The sequence below is a fragment of the Hylobates moloch genome, unplaced genomic scaffold (assembly GCF_009828535.3).
Source record: "Hylobates moloch isolate HMO894 unplaced genomic scaffold, HMol_V3 SCAFFOLD_12, whole genome shotgun sequence".
In the NCBI taxonomy this organism is placed as follows: domain Eukaryota; kingdom Metazoa; phylum Chordata; class Mammalia; order Primates; family Hylobatidae; genus Hylobates; species Hylobates moloch.
The window spans coordinates 72,700,719-72,715,736 of NW_026652287.1; the positions used below are offsets into that span (position 1 = coordinate 72,700,719).

At 34.4% G+C, this 15,018-nt stretch overlaps 1 protein-coding gene across 1 annotated transcript in view; it reads left to right on the top strand.

The window, feature by feature from the left end:
* Positions 1-14,745, top strand: part of TRHDE (thyrotropin releasing hormone degrading enzyme) — a 395,923-nt gene extending 381,178 nt beyond the window's left edge. The window contains exons 16-19 of the mRNA XM_032170751.2: positions 1,546-1,713; positions 2,256-2,396; positions 6,094-6,175; positions 12,214-14,745. Coding sequence (XP_032026642.1) covers positions 1,546-1,713; positions 2,256-2,396; positions 6,094-6,175; positions 12,214-12,357 — 535 coding nt within the window. The 3' untranslated portion in view covers positions 12,358-14,745. The remainder of the gene's footprint in view (positions 1-1,545; positions 1,714-2,255; positions 2,397-6,093; positions 6,176-12,213) is intronic.
* The last annotated feature ends 273 nt before the right edge of the window (positions 14,746-15,018 follow it).

Below are 15,018 nucleotides of genomic sequence, written 5' to 3' on the forward strand. Positions count from 1 at the left end.
CTAAAAACTCTCAATAAATTAGGTATTGATGGGACGTATCTCAAAATCATAAGAGCTATCTATGACAGACCCACAGCCGATATCATACTGAATGGGCAAAAACTGGAAGCATTCCCTTTGAAAGCTGGCACAAGACAGGGATGCCCTCTCTCACCACTCCTATTCAACATAGTGTTGGAAGTTCTGGCCAGGGCAATTAGGCAGGAGAAGGAAATAAAGGGTATTCAGTTAGGAAAAGAGGAAGTCAAATTGTCCCTGTTTGCAGATGACATGATTGTATATCTAGAAAACCCCATTGTCTCAGCCCAAAATTTCCTTAAGCTGATAAACAACTTCAGCAAAGTCTCAGGATACAAAATCAATGTGCAAAAATCACAAGCATTCTTATACACCAATAACAGACAGAGAGCCAAATCATGAATGAACTCCCATTCACAATTGCTTCAAAGAGAATAAAATACCTAGGAATCCAACTTACAAGGGATGTGAAGGACCTCTTCAAGGAGAACTACAAACCACTGCTCAATGAAATAAAAGAGGATACAAACAAATGGAAGAACATTCCATGCTCATGGGTTGGAAGAATCAATATTGTAAAAATGGCCATACTGCCCAAGGTAATTTATAGATTCAATGCCATCCCCATCAAGCTACCAATGACTTTCTTCACAGAATTGGAAAAACTACTTTAAAGTTCATATGGAACCAAAAAAGGGCCTGCATCGCCAAGTCAATCCTAAGCCAAAAGAACAAAGCTGGAGGCATCATGCTACCTGACTTCCAACTATACTACAAGGCTACAGTAACCAAAACAGCACAGTACTGGTACCAAAACAGAGATACAGATCAATGGAACAGAACAGAGCTCTCAGAAAATTTACAACTTCTGAATAGCCAAGTCTAACTAATTTTACTGTTTCCCACTATAATATTGCATTTTGGATCAAAGTCAAATTTTAGTATATTTTAAGTTATTTTATAAACATAGGAAAAAATAACTTTCTACTTATGTTTTTGTATCTGTTTATTACCTATATTTATAATCTTGTAGGTCTCCAAAATTTGGAGAGTTGCTTGAAAAAATTACTTATAGAGAAAGTTATCTAAGAATTTAAGATAAAATGTTCCTGTTCTATCCAAATTAATTAGTCTCCTTAACTGGTACTTTCTTGACATTCTTGGGTCTACCAATTATAAGAGCAAAATCTTTGTGTAATAAACATATTAAAGTTGTTGAAAAGATTAAGTGCCCTATTTTCATGGGTTTGTGAAGCCTTTATGTTACTATTTTTGTTTAAGTATAGTAAAGAGTGGAAATAATAATTACTTTCAAAACCACCTTTGAATAAAAGACATTATTTTATTCATCCAGTGAGAAATATTTTTAAAATATTATTACGATATAGTATTCTATTTCAGGTAAAATCTAATCAGCAAAATAATCTTTTAAAAAACTGACTGTAGTAAATAAAGCAAAACCTGTCTTTATTTTCAATACTGTTAAGCTTTTAATTAATAGAAAACCACCATGGGTTGCTTCTCTAGAATACCACTAAATGTTAGAGACATCGTATACTGTACAGGAGTGTCACTCCTGGATGAGGATGTCTGGGAATTCATATGGATGAAATTCCATTCCACCACAGCAGTTTCTGAGAAGAAAATATTATTGGAAGCCTTAACTTGCAGTGATGACCGGAATTTATTAAATAGGTAGGTCAACTGATTTTCTAAATTTGTTTCTGTAATGAAAGTATTCTCTGTTAATCAAGTTGCTCTGAAGTTGCTTTTATTTACTTGAATATATGTTAGTTATTTTAAAATATATCTTCCTAAAGGTGAGGAAAACTGCCATGTTAATGACTAAAGCTACTTGATTTCAGAGGTTATATCTTTTTATGACTATCTATTTTATATAATTTATATATGTTTAAGAAAATATTTCATTATAAAATGAAGTGTTTAGTATAAAGAATTTTAAAGGAGAATTTGCATCATCAAACCAGAATTGTGATTTATCCTTCCACAAGATTTTTTTAGAGTTTAATGTTTTTAATTAAAATACTATGAGTTTGATCCTCTCTCTTTTATAAACACAAATGTGTTCTATTGCATTTAATAAGTTTGCATTATTAAAGATTGCACTACACTATTCTTTTGAAGAATATGACAAACTAGGTCCTATAATTTTAGTAAGATTATAAAAATGTTTAAGTTATTGGACTAAAAATTTTTACAAAATTCTACCTTTGTAGGCTTCTAAATCTGTCGCTGAATTCTGAGGTGGTGCTGGATCAAGATGCAATTGATGTCATAATCCATGTAGCTCGAAATCCACATGGCCGAGACCTTGCCTGGAAGTTTTTCAGGGATAAATGGAAGATATTAAATACCAGGTAGAAATAAGAATTCTTACTTGAATGAGTAAATTAAAGCCGACCTAGGAGGAATAAAAGACCAAGTTTTGTGTTAAAGCTAAGATCCATGCAATAGGATTAGATTTTAAAATATTCAACTAAGATGAATGTTGCCACTCCCATGGAACTCCAAATTATCTTTAAAATTCTATAATATAATTCATTTATTAAAATTGATAAACGTAATTAATTATATGTGCAAACATTTGGAGTATAAAAGATTTAGCTGAGTAACTTTCCTGGAAAATCTATCAAACTGTCCAAAGTTGAAGACACTGTATCATAAACCCCTGTATCTTGAATATGTTATAGAAATGATTTATAAATACAGTGGTATTATAAAAATAAAACTTTAATTAGTTCTATATAATTGTTTTAAATTTTCTATAAATATAAATATCTTAAAATACCTGAATAAAACCGTGATGTAGAGAAGGAATATTAATCATTTGAATCATTGTATAATTCCAGTTGCAGTAAAATTTATTCCCAGGATATCTTGTTTCATGGTGAGAATTCTTTAGCCTCAATTTTATAAGATATTTCATTATGCATTTAAATATATTATAATACACACTAATTTATTACTCTGATAATCTCTATGGCCTATTAAAATTCAATTTATTATAGAGCATGTAAATGCTGCTTGTTTTTCTTTAACTTAAATGTTCCCAGACAGTAAGCAGACCTGCTGTTCTGCCTCTGAAAAGCTAGTGTGTAAACTTTATTATTTTTAAGCATACCTTCATCAGTTGCCATGGTATAATGAGTTCAATTAGAATGGCTGTGTCATATTAAAACACTCTATCCATAGGTATTTCATTGTCAGAAAACACTGATATTTCTATAAGACACATTGACTTTTTAAATATTTTCAGCTCAGATCTTGTAATAGTTGGATGATTAAAGCTTACTTTGCTTTTGTGCATATAATAGAGTGAATAGACACTTAAGGTAAAATTAATGTATACAAACATTTAACTTAAAAGAATATCAAACATCTACCAATACACAGTTTCTTTAGGGAGTGGTTTTGTAAATCAGAGTTCAGGGCAATGCAATTACAGGCATATATAGTTTACTGCCTACCAAAAAATGTTTGGTTCCCTGATATGCTTATTTTGTCTCACTGAATCCATGATCTCCATCCTATCTAAAAATACAATGGTGTTTACATTGACAAATAGGAGCATAATCTTCACGGGCTCCTGCTCCTCTGTCGATTTTTTGAATGCTGGCATTCACGGAGCTCTGTTGAAGGCACTCTTCTTCCCACTCTGCAAGTTCTTCCTGATTTTAGATGCCTTCTACTCTCATGGTTTCAGTTACTCCCAAATCTGTATCTCTAATTCAGACATTTTCCCTACCCTTTCTCCCTGTGATGGATAATTGCCCATCGAGGTTTCCTTTATGAGTGTGCCTGCAAAGCTAAATCCGTGATTTTTCCCTTATCCTCCTTTTCTCAGTAAATCTTGTAGCCATCCACCAATTGCTCAAGCCCAACATCTGGAAGTCTACATAGGCATCCCCTTTTCTCTTGCCATATATAACTAGACTCTAGGTCATGTCAATTTAACAATTCCTAAAGTTTGTTGAATTCTTCCTATCTTTTTTTGCAACCACTTCCCTAGTGCAGGTTCTCATCTCTTCCCAGTACCCTTATGATAATAGCCTTCTGTCTCACTGCCTCTATAATTATACAAACCTGTTCCCTTTATCCCAAGAATCTTTCAGAAAATCAAATGTGATATTTCCCTGCTATAAAACTTTCTATGTGAGATTTATAATCTAAGCCCCTTAATATGTCCTCTGCATATTTTGTCAGCATCTTGTTCTTCAATCCCCGGGCTCGTAATGGACTAATGTGTTTTGTTTTGTTTTTTTTTTTTTTTTTTTTTTGAAACAAGGTCTCACTCTGTCACCCAGGCTGGAGCACAGTGGCACAATCACAGCTCTTTGCAGCCTTGACCTCCTGAGCTCAGGTGATCCTTCCACTTCAGTCTCCTGAGTAGCTGGGACTACAGACATACACCACCACGCCCAGCTAATTTTTCTATTTTTTGTAGAGACAAGGTGTCCCCATGTTACCCAGGCTGGTCTCGAACTCCTGAGCTCAAGCAATCCACCTGCCTTAGCTTCCCAAAAGTGCTGGGATCACAGGCGTGAGCCACCGCCTTGGCCAGTATGCACTGTTAATATAAAACTGCTTGTAGTTGTCTGCACAAATCATGTCTTTTCACATCTCTTTGTCTTTGTTTATGTTCATCTTCTGCGTAAAATTACTTTCTTTCCTGTTGCTCAGCACTACTCCATGGTCAATCTAGATGCCATTATCTCTCAGAAGCCATTCCCAAGACCCTACAGATAAAAAATCCTCTCTGAGCACTGTGTATAATTTTATCACCACCACATTTAGCCACAATACGTGGAAATTATCTGATTACATGTCTAGCTCTTCAACTAGATAGTATAATACCTTCAAGGAACAGACTGTACCTTATTATTATCTTCACAGGACAATATAAGTAAAAACAACTAACACTTCTTTAGAAAAAGAATTGTTATTTGCCTGGATAGTTGGACAATTTTGTACCCACATACTGATTGAAAATGATCACTTACATTATTATTGAATGCCTATTTGTTTGCTTTTACTTAGCTAACGTTTTTTTCTGTGGAATAGTTCAATGTCAGAATTACAACAAATCTCAGTGGTCATTTAGTTCAACCTTCTCATTTTATAGATGAGAAAACTAAGTTCTACAGAAGCGAAATTAAATCTTAAATTAGATACTTAAGATCCTACAAGTTAGGGAAGCACTAGAAAACCTTTTATAACAGTGTTTAGATCCTTGTCTTAAAAAACCCAGAGTCTTATTTTTATTGTACTTACCTTAGTTCTAAAAGTATGATAACCTGTGATAGGTATCCTTAACCTAGTAGGGACAAACCAGTAAAATGAGAATTCTTTTCAACTCACTGACACAAGTTGTTCCTTGTCTTGGGTCAAAAGTCAAGTAATTGTGTTTGTAGTACAAGGACTAGGCAATCCAAATGAACAAGTAGATGTTTTACTTTAATGTACACATGAAAAATAGCTAATATTTTGGAGAACATTTTTGAGAATGCATTTTGCCTCAGTTTCTAAGAATGAAATATGAAAATGCGTTTTTGAGAATGCATTTTGCCTCAATTTCTAAGAATAAAATATGAAAATGCCAGTGTCAATTATGACTAATCATACCAAAGGATCTGACAGTGCCCAGTTTGATCCTGCAGCTAGCTCCTCTTGCCTTTTATGGAACGATTTTCCCTTCCAGTAAGCTGGGTTGCTTTGTAATTGCAAGTTTTAAAATATTTTGTTCTCAGGCCTTGGCTTGGAAATATACTGTTAATCCCTAAATCCAGTTTTAGGGGGCCCCTTTAAAAAATTTGCTACAACTCAGACTTCTCTGAAACACTGTGAACCATATTAGGTGGGACCTGATGATATCCCATCGCCATAACTCTTTGTCCCTCCCTGACTCCCTAGAGAAATGGGCTTGAGTGCTCAGAGATCTGGCAGTCTCCGACAACAGTGAGCAAATGGAACCCTTGAGAAAACTCTAAAAGTCTTTACAGTAATTTTTTTAAATTATGACCTGCATTGACATTAAGACTCTTTTTTTCTTTTGAGGTATGGAGAAGCATTGTTTATGAATTCCAAACTCATCAGTGGTGTCACAGAATTTCTTAATACTGAAGGTGAACTCAAAGAGGTAAATGTTTTAAGATGAGGTCTAATTATTTTCTTTTATAAACATTTGAAATTATGCATTTACTTCAGTAATTTCTTTCCAACAGATTCACATCCATTCCTTTTACTCAACACACGCACACCACACACACACACACACACACACACACACACACACGTTAAAGACTACTCAATTCATAATTTGCAAAGAGTATTTTTACATGTCAAACATTGAAGGCCTGCAAGGAATGTTTGCATGTAGTAATTTTCAAACCTGGAGACCCACAGTCCACTTCAGAGATCATTGATCCAATCAGCTATTCCTCAAATGATTCTATTAACCCACTGTAAGATTCACTAAATAACAAAACCATCCTGTCAATGACTCAGTATTTGCATAACGGATGAAGGTTGGTGTTGAGATAGATACAGACCATGTGTCGCACTGCTTTGTGGTCAGCCTTAAACAGACAATGGACATACTGTACATAATAATATTGCTTTGTGCTATGTAGCCTCTTAAATAAAACAAATTCTCAAGTGTAGAAAGGAGCATATCTGGTAATACATATTGAGATTAATAAATTGCCTTAAAACTGCTTGGTACAATCACAAATGAATTTTATTAGTGAAAATAAACTTGATTTTTAAGGACTGGTGTCCAGGTTATGGAGTATCTAACATTTCCTTACTATGTTATTTCTGGTTTATTACTCTGGAAATTTAAGCCAGCTAGTTTGGTTTGTTTGTTTTGCCATTAAGTCACCTCACTAATATAGAGAGATGAGAAATGGGGAGAGGGTTAAGGAAGAAGGTAAAATAAGCAAAATATAGACTCTTTTAATTGATTACAATGGATTGCGCTTCAAACATTGATTGCCTTTTCTTATGCTCCTGTTCTCCATTGTAAAATATAGCTGATATTTGACATTGAGAATGATGGTTTTCTCAGTTTTCACTGACAGAATGCCTAATGCTGTGCCCTGCAGCTAATCACACTGAGCACCATTCCCTAGAAGCATCAACCCTGGCACCATCCTTAATGTCTTCTAATATTGTCCAGTTTCCTATGATTATCCTGCGTGCACTAACTTGGTTTCTTTCACACCATGAGCTAAGCTAAGCTAAGTCTCTGATTGTAATGATTTGAAATTCAGTCTTTATCCCTGCTATGTGTGTTCCCAACCCTGAAGGATTAAATTTGAAAGCCCCAGAACATATTTTACTATTTTTTAAATAAAGGAAGCTAAATGGAAAGGACTGTTTTCATATCCATAAAAAACAGAAAGAAAGAACAATCAAATTAATGATTGCTTCTAATTTTCTCTGTATTTAAATGAAGTACTTTTAATTTCATAATTTCACATTCAGTAATCTGGGAATTAAAGACTCATTTAGTCACAACCTGTGCAGCCATTGAAGTGAGCACAAAGCGAAATCTCTCCCTCTTCTCTTCTCTTCTGTTTGCTTCCTTCGTTCTCTGTGCTTCTCTCCTCTCCTCCCTACCTCTCTCTTATCCCTTCTCTAATTTTTCTTCTTCTTGCTTTCCTCTAACTCTGTCTGCCTTTCATATTTTCCTGACTTGGTATTACCCAGGCTATGAAAAGAAAATATTTTAGACATTTAATTGATTTTAGCACATACTGTTTTGTCTTACATATTTCACTGATTTATTAAATTTTTACACTTTATTTAATTGCCATTTTAGATGTTTCAAAGTGCTCCTATAATGAAGGGTATAATTTCAAAATTGAAACTAAATTATGCCTTTTATTTCATAATCTACAAAGCAGCTAACGTCATAATGCAGTCTCTAAGTGGCATGAGGAATGAATCTCTTCACCCTGGAGTTATTTACTCTGGCTTTGCAGTTTAACAGGTGCTGCCTGAGGCTGTTTAATACTTACATCATCTATAAGACTGAGGAACACTATTGTCAGATCTGGTGGGGGTTTTGGTTTTTATGATGATAACCCCCCTTTCTTAAATAGAAAAGGCTGGGGAGAATTCACTCGCATTCTACCGTAACCCATAAGCCTCATACGCAGAAAGCCCAATGGTCTCCCTTTGGATATGGCATATTCTTATTTCTAAGGGTTTATAGATCAAAAGGGAATCAGCATCTTTATGAATTCTGAAAACTCATTCCAGATTTTAATGATCCTCACCAGCTTTAGGTGGATTCAGTAAAGATGCTTATATTGTTCCATGATTTTCTCCCAAAAACAGTATTCTATTACCTGAAACTGGAGTTTCCTTTTAATTTTAATTGCATGGCTCTAGCAATTTGAACAATATTTTTCCATAAGGCAATCTGTCATTTATTTAATTTTAAACTAATGGAGACAATCTTCTTGAACCTCAGAACCTTGCCATTTTTCCACATTAATGACCATTAACCTATCCTTTCACATGCCCATTTTTCTGCTTTTTAAACCTAACATACCTCACTGTTGTGGAGGAACATAGATCCTATGCATCAAAGGCACTACACTTACAGTTTTAATATTGAAGATATAAACTTTATAATAGGGCAATAGTTAATTCTATTCATTTAGATAGTTATTAAGAGTATATTATGTTTTACAATCTACTCTAAAAATAATTTATCTTATGATGTTGAGATCTAGGATACCCTGAAATAAGAGGAAATTTAAATGCTAAAATCTTTTTAATAGAAAAATTAACAAACATGCTTCAAAGTTTTATGCTAAGAAGATGGGAGCACAAACAACATTGCCATTTCACTAAATGTTATTTTATAAAAGTGCCTAAACCTGCAAAATTTTAAAATAAAATCATATCATGGTATAGTTAGAAAACACACACACACACACAAAAAAAACTAATGGTGTAGGGTCCAGCCCTACGGGGCTTAGCAGGTATTCTCCCCATTTGCAGAGACAAGAGATTGTAAGAAATAAATAAAGACACAAGACACAGAGATAAAGAGAAAACAGCTGGGTCCCGGGGACCACGACCACCAAGATGAGGAGACCAGTAGTGGCCTCGAATGGCTGGGCGTGCTGATATTTATTGTATACAAGACAAGGGGTCAGGGTAAGGAGGGTGAGTCGTCCAAGTGATTGATAAGGTCAAGCAAGTCACATGATCGTAGGACAGGGGGCCCTTCCCTTTTAGGTAACCAAAGCAGAGAGGGAAGGCAGCATATGTCAGCGTTTTCTTCTATGCACTTGTAAGAAAGATCAAAGACTTTAAGATTCACTATTTCTTCTACCGCTATCTACTATGAACTTCAAAGAGGAACCAGGAGTACGGGAGGAACGTGAAAGTGGACAAGGAGCATGAACATTGATGCACAGCACCACAGGGTGGGGTTTAGGCCTCTGGATGACTGTGGGCAGGCCTGGATAATATCCAGCCTCCCACAAGAAGCTGGTGGAGCAGAGTGTTCCCTGACTCCTCCAAGGAAAGGAGACTCCCTTTTGCGGTCTGCTAAGTAACGGGTGCCTTCCCAGGCACTGGCATTACCGCTTGACCAAGGAGCCCTCAAGCGGCCCTTATGCGGACGTGACAGAGGGCTCACCTCTTGCCTTCTAGGTCACTTCTCAGAATGTCCCTTCAGCACCTGACCCTATACTCGCCGGTTAGTCCTAGGTTATATTAGTAATGCAACAAAGAGTAAGATTAAAAGCTAATGATTAATAATGCTTATACTAATGATTGATAATTGTCCATGATCATCTCTATATTTAATTTGTATTATAACTATTCTTTATTCTAACTATTTTCTTTATTATACTGCTACAGTTTGTGCCTTCAGTCTCTTGCCTCAGCACCTGGGTAATCCTTCGCCCACAAATGGCAGCATAAATCCTACCAAAGAGTGGAAGAAATAAGCAAACTAGAATGCTAACTGCCTTTCTTTTACCCCAAGCCCTCTAAAGTGAGGCAGTGGTTTGTAAGGCACTGTGAGAATGCATTAGGGCCAGTCAGAGGCAATTCCAACCACATGTTGGATATCAGAGCTATGGAGAATTATGGGGCATAAGATCAATTAATGGCAACTGTGGAAAGTAGGCCAGATGTGTTCTGATAATAAGTTCCTCTTAAGATGCATATAAGGCACCTCAGACTCTCTGAGCCCACAAGGGGAGTATTTACTGCACTTAAATCATGATTTAAGAAGTGACCCTCTAGAGACCAACCAGTTCACATTTTCTATTGAGAGTTCTTCTGCAGGATAATCCAACCTACTATCCCTCTGTCAATAAACGTTCATATTCAAACCCATAGTTTGCCTTTGAGGAGGATATAAGTGTTTTACTTTATGTGTTTTAGGCTGGCTTACCATCTCATAAGGAAGCCAAGGCATGCTCCACAGAGTTAAAGTTGCTTAAGCGTCATTTATGACTCTCTGGTGTATTCAGTGACTGCCTGGGAAAAAAAGTAATAATTCAGAATATACTTTAATAGGAGCATATGTAATTTTTTTCGGATTGACCTATAACATGTAAATAATGCCATTATAATATCGTATTTTTATAATAAATTAAAATGAAATTCAAAACATAGATCAAAATGTATTACTTTTTGCTTTAAGAATATAGACTGGATGAGTTTGAACGTAAATATATAAGTATGAATGTATTCTTGTGTTAATCAGATAAGGTTTAAATTATGATTCAAGTACTTCCATTAGACTTCCCCTTTATATATATGTGTATATATATTTCTATCCCCATGGCACAATGCCTGCAATATTTATTAATATTTATTAACTCCAATCCCTTTGCTTCTTCCTTTTTTCTTAATATATGTAATTTGGTCAAATGCCATTATCAGTTTTAAGGACAACACCCATAATTCTTTGTTATATGTTGGCTATTTTACATGTTTGTTACAAAAGCACAGTGATTTAGAAATCTTCTCAAGGATGTACCTCTGAGATACAGTTATCCATTGCTAATGCTGCTGGGCAAAGGGCTTTGTAGGAAAGCAGAGTAAAAACTCTGAGAAAACCTATCAGTACCATGTAATCAAAGTAACACTTATAAATAAACTAAGCTATCCATGAACTAATTTCTAAATTAATTCAGAAAGTTATAACTGCATTTTAACTCCGTCCTCCAGCACCATTTCTGCCTGCCCCTGAGCCAATCTTGATACACTGCATTTCTCTCCTGGCATATCCTCCATGTGGCGCCCACCATATGATGAATCACACCCCACACTAATTACACCACATAATGTTTCTGTGTTGCAAGTTGATTTTTCACATTTGTCTATTAGCATCACAATTGTTAGTTTGTTGCCAGCTTCTTAAGATATATCAAACAGAAAGGAAAAACTTCTGGTATTTAATCTTGAAGTAAAATCTTGGAGTATTTCCAGAGTATGTGAACTCTCTAAATAAAATTTTATGTCAAAAAATATGGCAAAACATTTAAGAATTACAATTTAAATGCTCAGATTCTCTAGCTAAATAAGACCATATCCCTCCTTTATGCTTTCAAAATCTAGTTACACAGGTGATTGCCATGTCATTAATCATCCAGTTTTCACAGCACCATTAGTTTTTTTCCACCTGACAATACTTTGGTTATTCCTTGACATCAAAAATAATGTCAAGCCCAATACCACTCATTTGGGTAAGAAAGATGAAAAATAATTTTCTCTCTACAGACAAAATGTGAACTTTAATCCTTATATTCAGGGTTTAAGGCTACTTGATGCATTGTATACACGTTGAAGTTAGAACTAGTCCTTGCCACAATCCCATCAACTGATGTTGAAATGATCAATCAAATGTCTGTTTTAATATCTAATCATGAAACCTGAAGCTGAATTTGAAGCTATTTAAGTTGTAATGTCCACTGTTTTTTTTCTGTTCCAAAATCAATTACATCACAACTAATTGACATAATCTGTTACCAAGCTCACTCCGCAGTACTAAATATATCTTCTATAGTGGTTGTGGCATTTTGTTTCCAATATATTCTGTTTTTTAGTGTTTCAAATAGATTCTTGTTCATGTGTGTTGGACATGAGTTCTTTTTAAGACAGGCAGGTTTACCATTTAAAAATTTCTTTTTCCAGCTCAAGAACTTCATGAAGAACTATGATGGGGTAGCTGCTGCTTCTTTCTCACGAGCTGTGGAAACTGTCGAAGCCAATGTGCGCTGGAAAATGCTTTACCAAGACGAGCTTTTCCAATGGTTAGGAAAAGCTCTAAGACACTAATAAATGTATCTTATAAACAATTCAACTCAGAAGTTTATGAGAAGACACGCTTTTTGTGGAATGAGGACAATGTACTACATGGAAAATGGCCAGATTTTCAGTGTTAACGTGTGGGAGGAATTTTTTTTTAGCTTTTATTTTTTGGTTTTGGGGGATATTTTTTATTTGTTTCATTCATTCTGTTCTGTTTCTCTACTGGGTGTTCCTCTCTAAAGAAACTCTTGCAAGTGAAACTAGCCATGATTGCTTCAGCTCTACATTCCTTGCTGTACAGGACCAAATATGATAGTGATGCATGTTGATGTTACAGTCAATTTGGAAAAACATATTCAGAATATTCTGTGCATGGATATATGGTCCTGCCTGTGTTCCAGCATGCTTATTTCAAACGTCCAATGTTGTGTGTGAATATGTGTTACATCTAGGATGGGCATTATGCAAAAGCACAAAGATTATATATGACAATCAGTGTTGCAATGAAAGAAAAACTAAAAACAGACATGATATTCTCAATTTTGGGCAATGTGAGAGGTAAAATAGCCCTTGAAGTGAAGAACATCACTTATTTCAGCACTTGGATTGTCTGGCAATGATTACTGTGTTGCTAACTCATTTTCTTTGAGTTAAAGCTGTGTATACATTTTAAAAGGCATATAGATAGTGTATGCATATGTATATGTACATAGGGAAGCCCCATATGTATATAGTATGTTGTACACTGCACATGTACAAAGAATGTCTTCAGATCAAAGAAAATTTATCTCTTTTTATAAACTTAAAGACAGTTGCAAAAGGCTTCAAGTAATTTATCTCAACATTATTCTATGTCCTGACTAAATTTCTCAACTGTTATGAATTTTTCATCTACTTCTTGAACAGTGGTCTATTCTGCTACATGAAGATGAATACAAACAAAATTTTTGTATAAACTAACTACTATTCCAGTTCTCCTGTGTCAGCCTTGCCTGTAGATTCTGCCATCATTTTCTGTCAAAGTTCCTTTTGCATGAAACAATTGTGTAAACTTATAATTATTAGTGCTGAAAAAGAGTTTATTTTCCATCTTGTTTGTTTTCCTACCTTATGTTGAGTAGTCCAGAGAGTTAACAAAATTCTCTGCATGTTGGTCTTTAAGTCTGTTTTGCTCTAATCCTCCATTAAGCAAGCATACCTCAAGTGGGTCTATTAGCATTTAATGACCTTTTATGCCAGTTGTGCTATCCCTTAAGATGAAAAGTTCCTTTTCTTGTGTTAATGTACAAAGCTTTTCTTTTGGCACTGACAACTGTGTTCTACCTGGGAATTCTAAATAGCCATTTTCATGGCTGTGTGTTGTGTAATACAAATGTTTTTAAATGGTATTCTCACCCAGTAGGCCAGCTCTCTAAACATTGCTTAGATACTTCAAAATTAGCATATTTTAAGTTTACCAGCATAAAATACCAATGCAACTACTCTACATAGCCAAATGTTTGTAAATCGCTTCTTATTTTCCTGAGGTTTTTCACTCCGTCAAATCTTACAAATAATTGAAAGAAATATATTCTAACATTACTCACTGAATAGTGAAAATAATTAGACATTTTAGAAACCAGAGCCATAGAATTATTTTAAATTAGTAGAAAAGAGGAGCTATTTCCGAATCTATAGAATAAAGTACCACCTAAAATTGAATTTTATCATATAAGCAAGTAATACCTATTAGTCATACCTAAATTTTTCAGCACTTCATTCAATTAAAATACATGAATTTTAAATATTTTACATGATGTGAATAGGCATGATAATACTTAGTATAAAATCTAAACTTGTTCCATTTATCAGAAATGACAAAATCCAGTTACTACATGTCACATTTATAAAATCCTTAATTAAATGAGTAAGTTCTAAAACATAACAATAATAAATATCATACTGCGATGGAGGTCCCAAATATGTGCTATATCACCACTGAATTCATTTAATAGATAAGAAAAAATTAGAGGTGGATGTCTTGTTTTGTGTCATGAATTACTAAAATCTCTTAGTAGTTGTGGTATATTTTTGAGTAAAATTACCGTTTCCAGATTTGAGTTTGAAGGGCTTTTATAGTTGTATTTTCCTCCCCACTGTTAATAATCATAATCCTTTTTCAGTATTTTAGTGGCCTTGAACAACTGGTTTATCTACAATCTCAAATCCTAAGTGTATAATTATGTGCAATGTTCAATACCTCATATAATACTTGTTCAACAGTATAGTGGTACCAATGGCATTAAGATGGTGTTTTTGTTCTACATATTTTTCAATAATTTATTCTTTCTAATGTTGAAATTATATCAGGCTCTACCGGTTTTTTTAGTTGTTTAAATAAGTAATATTTTCAAAAGAATAAAATAACCAATGATATCTCTTGGAATAATCTGTAAAATGTAGTTATAAAATTCTATTTTCTACTTAGAGTTTTTATCTTTTCTTTTTTGTTGGCTTTACAAATTATATATATGCATGAAATAACAAACTGTTGAAAGTGTCCAACCTCCAGCCATAGCAATTTGCTGTGCCAATATATGTACAAAAAAGTAGTTTCAATTAGAAAGAACAACATTATTTATCACATTGAGTATTAAACATTTCCAGGTAACTTGTAAATAAAAAGATTTCCCCATTTTTATGCATTTT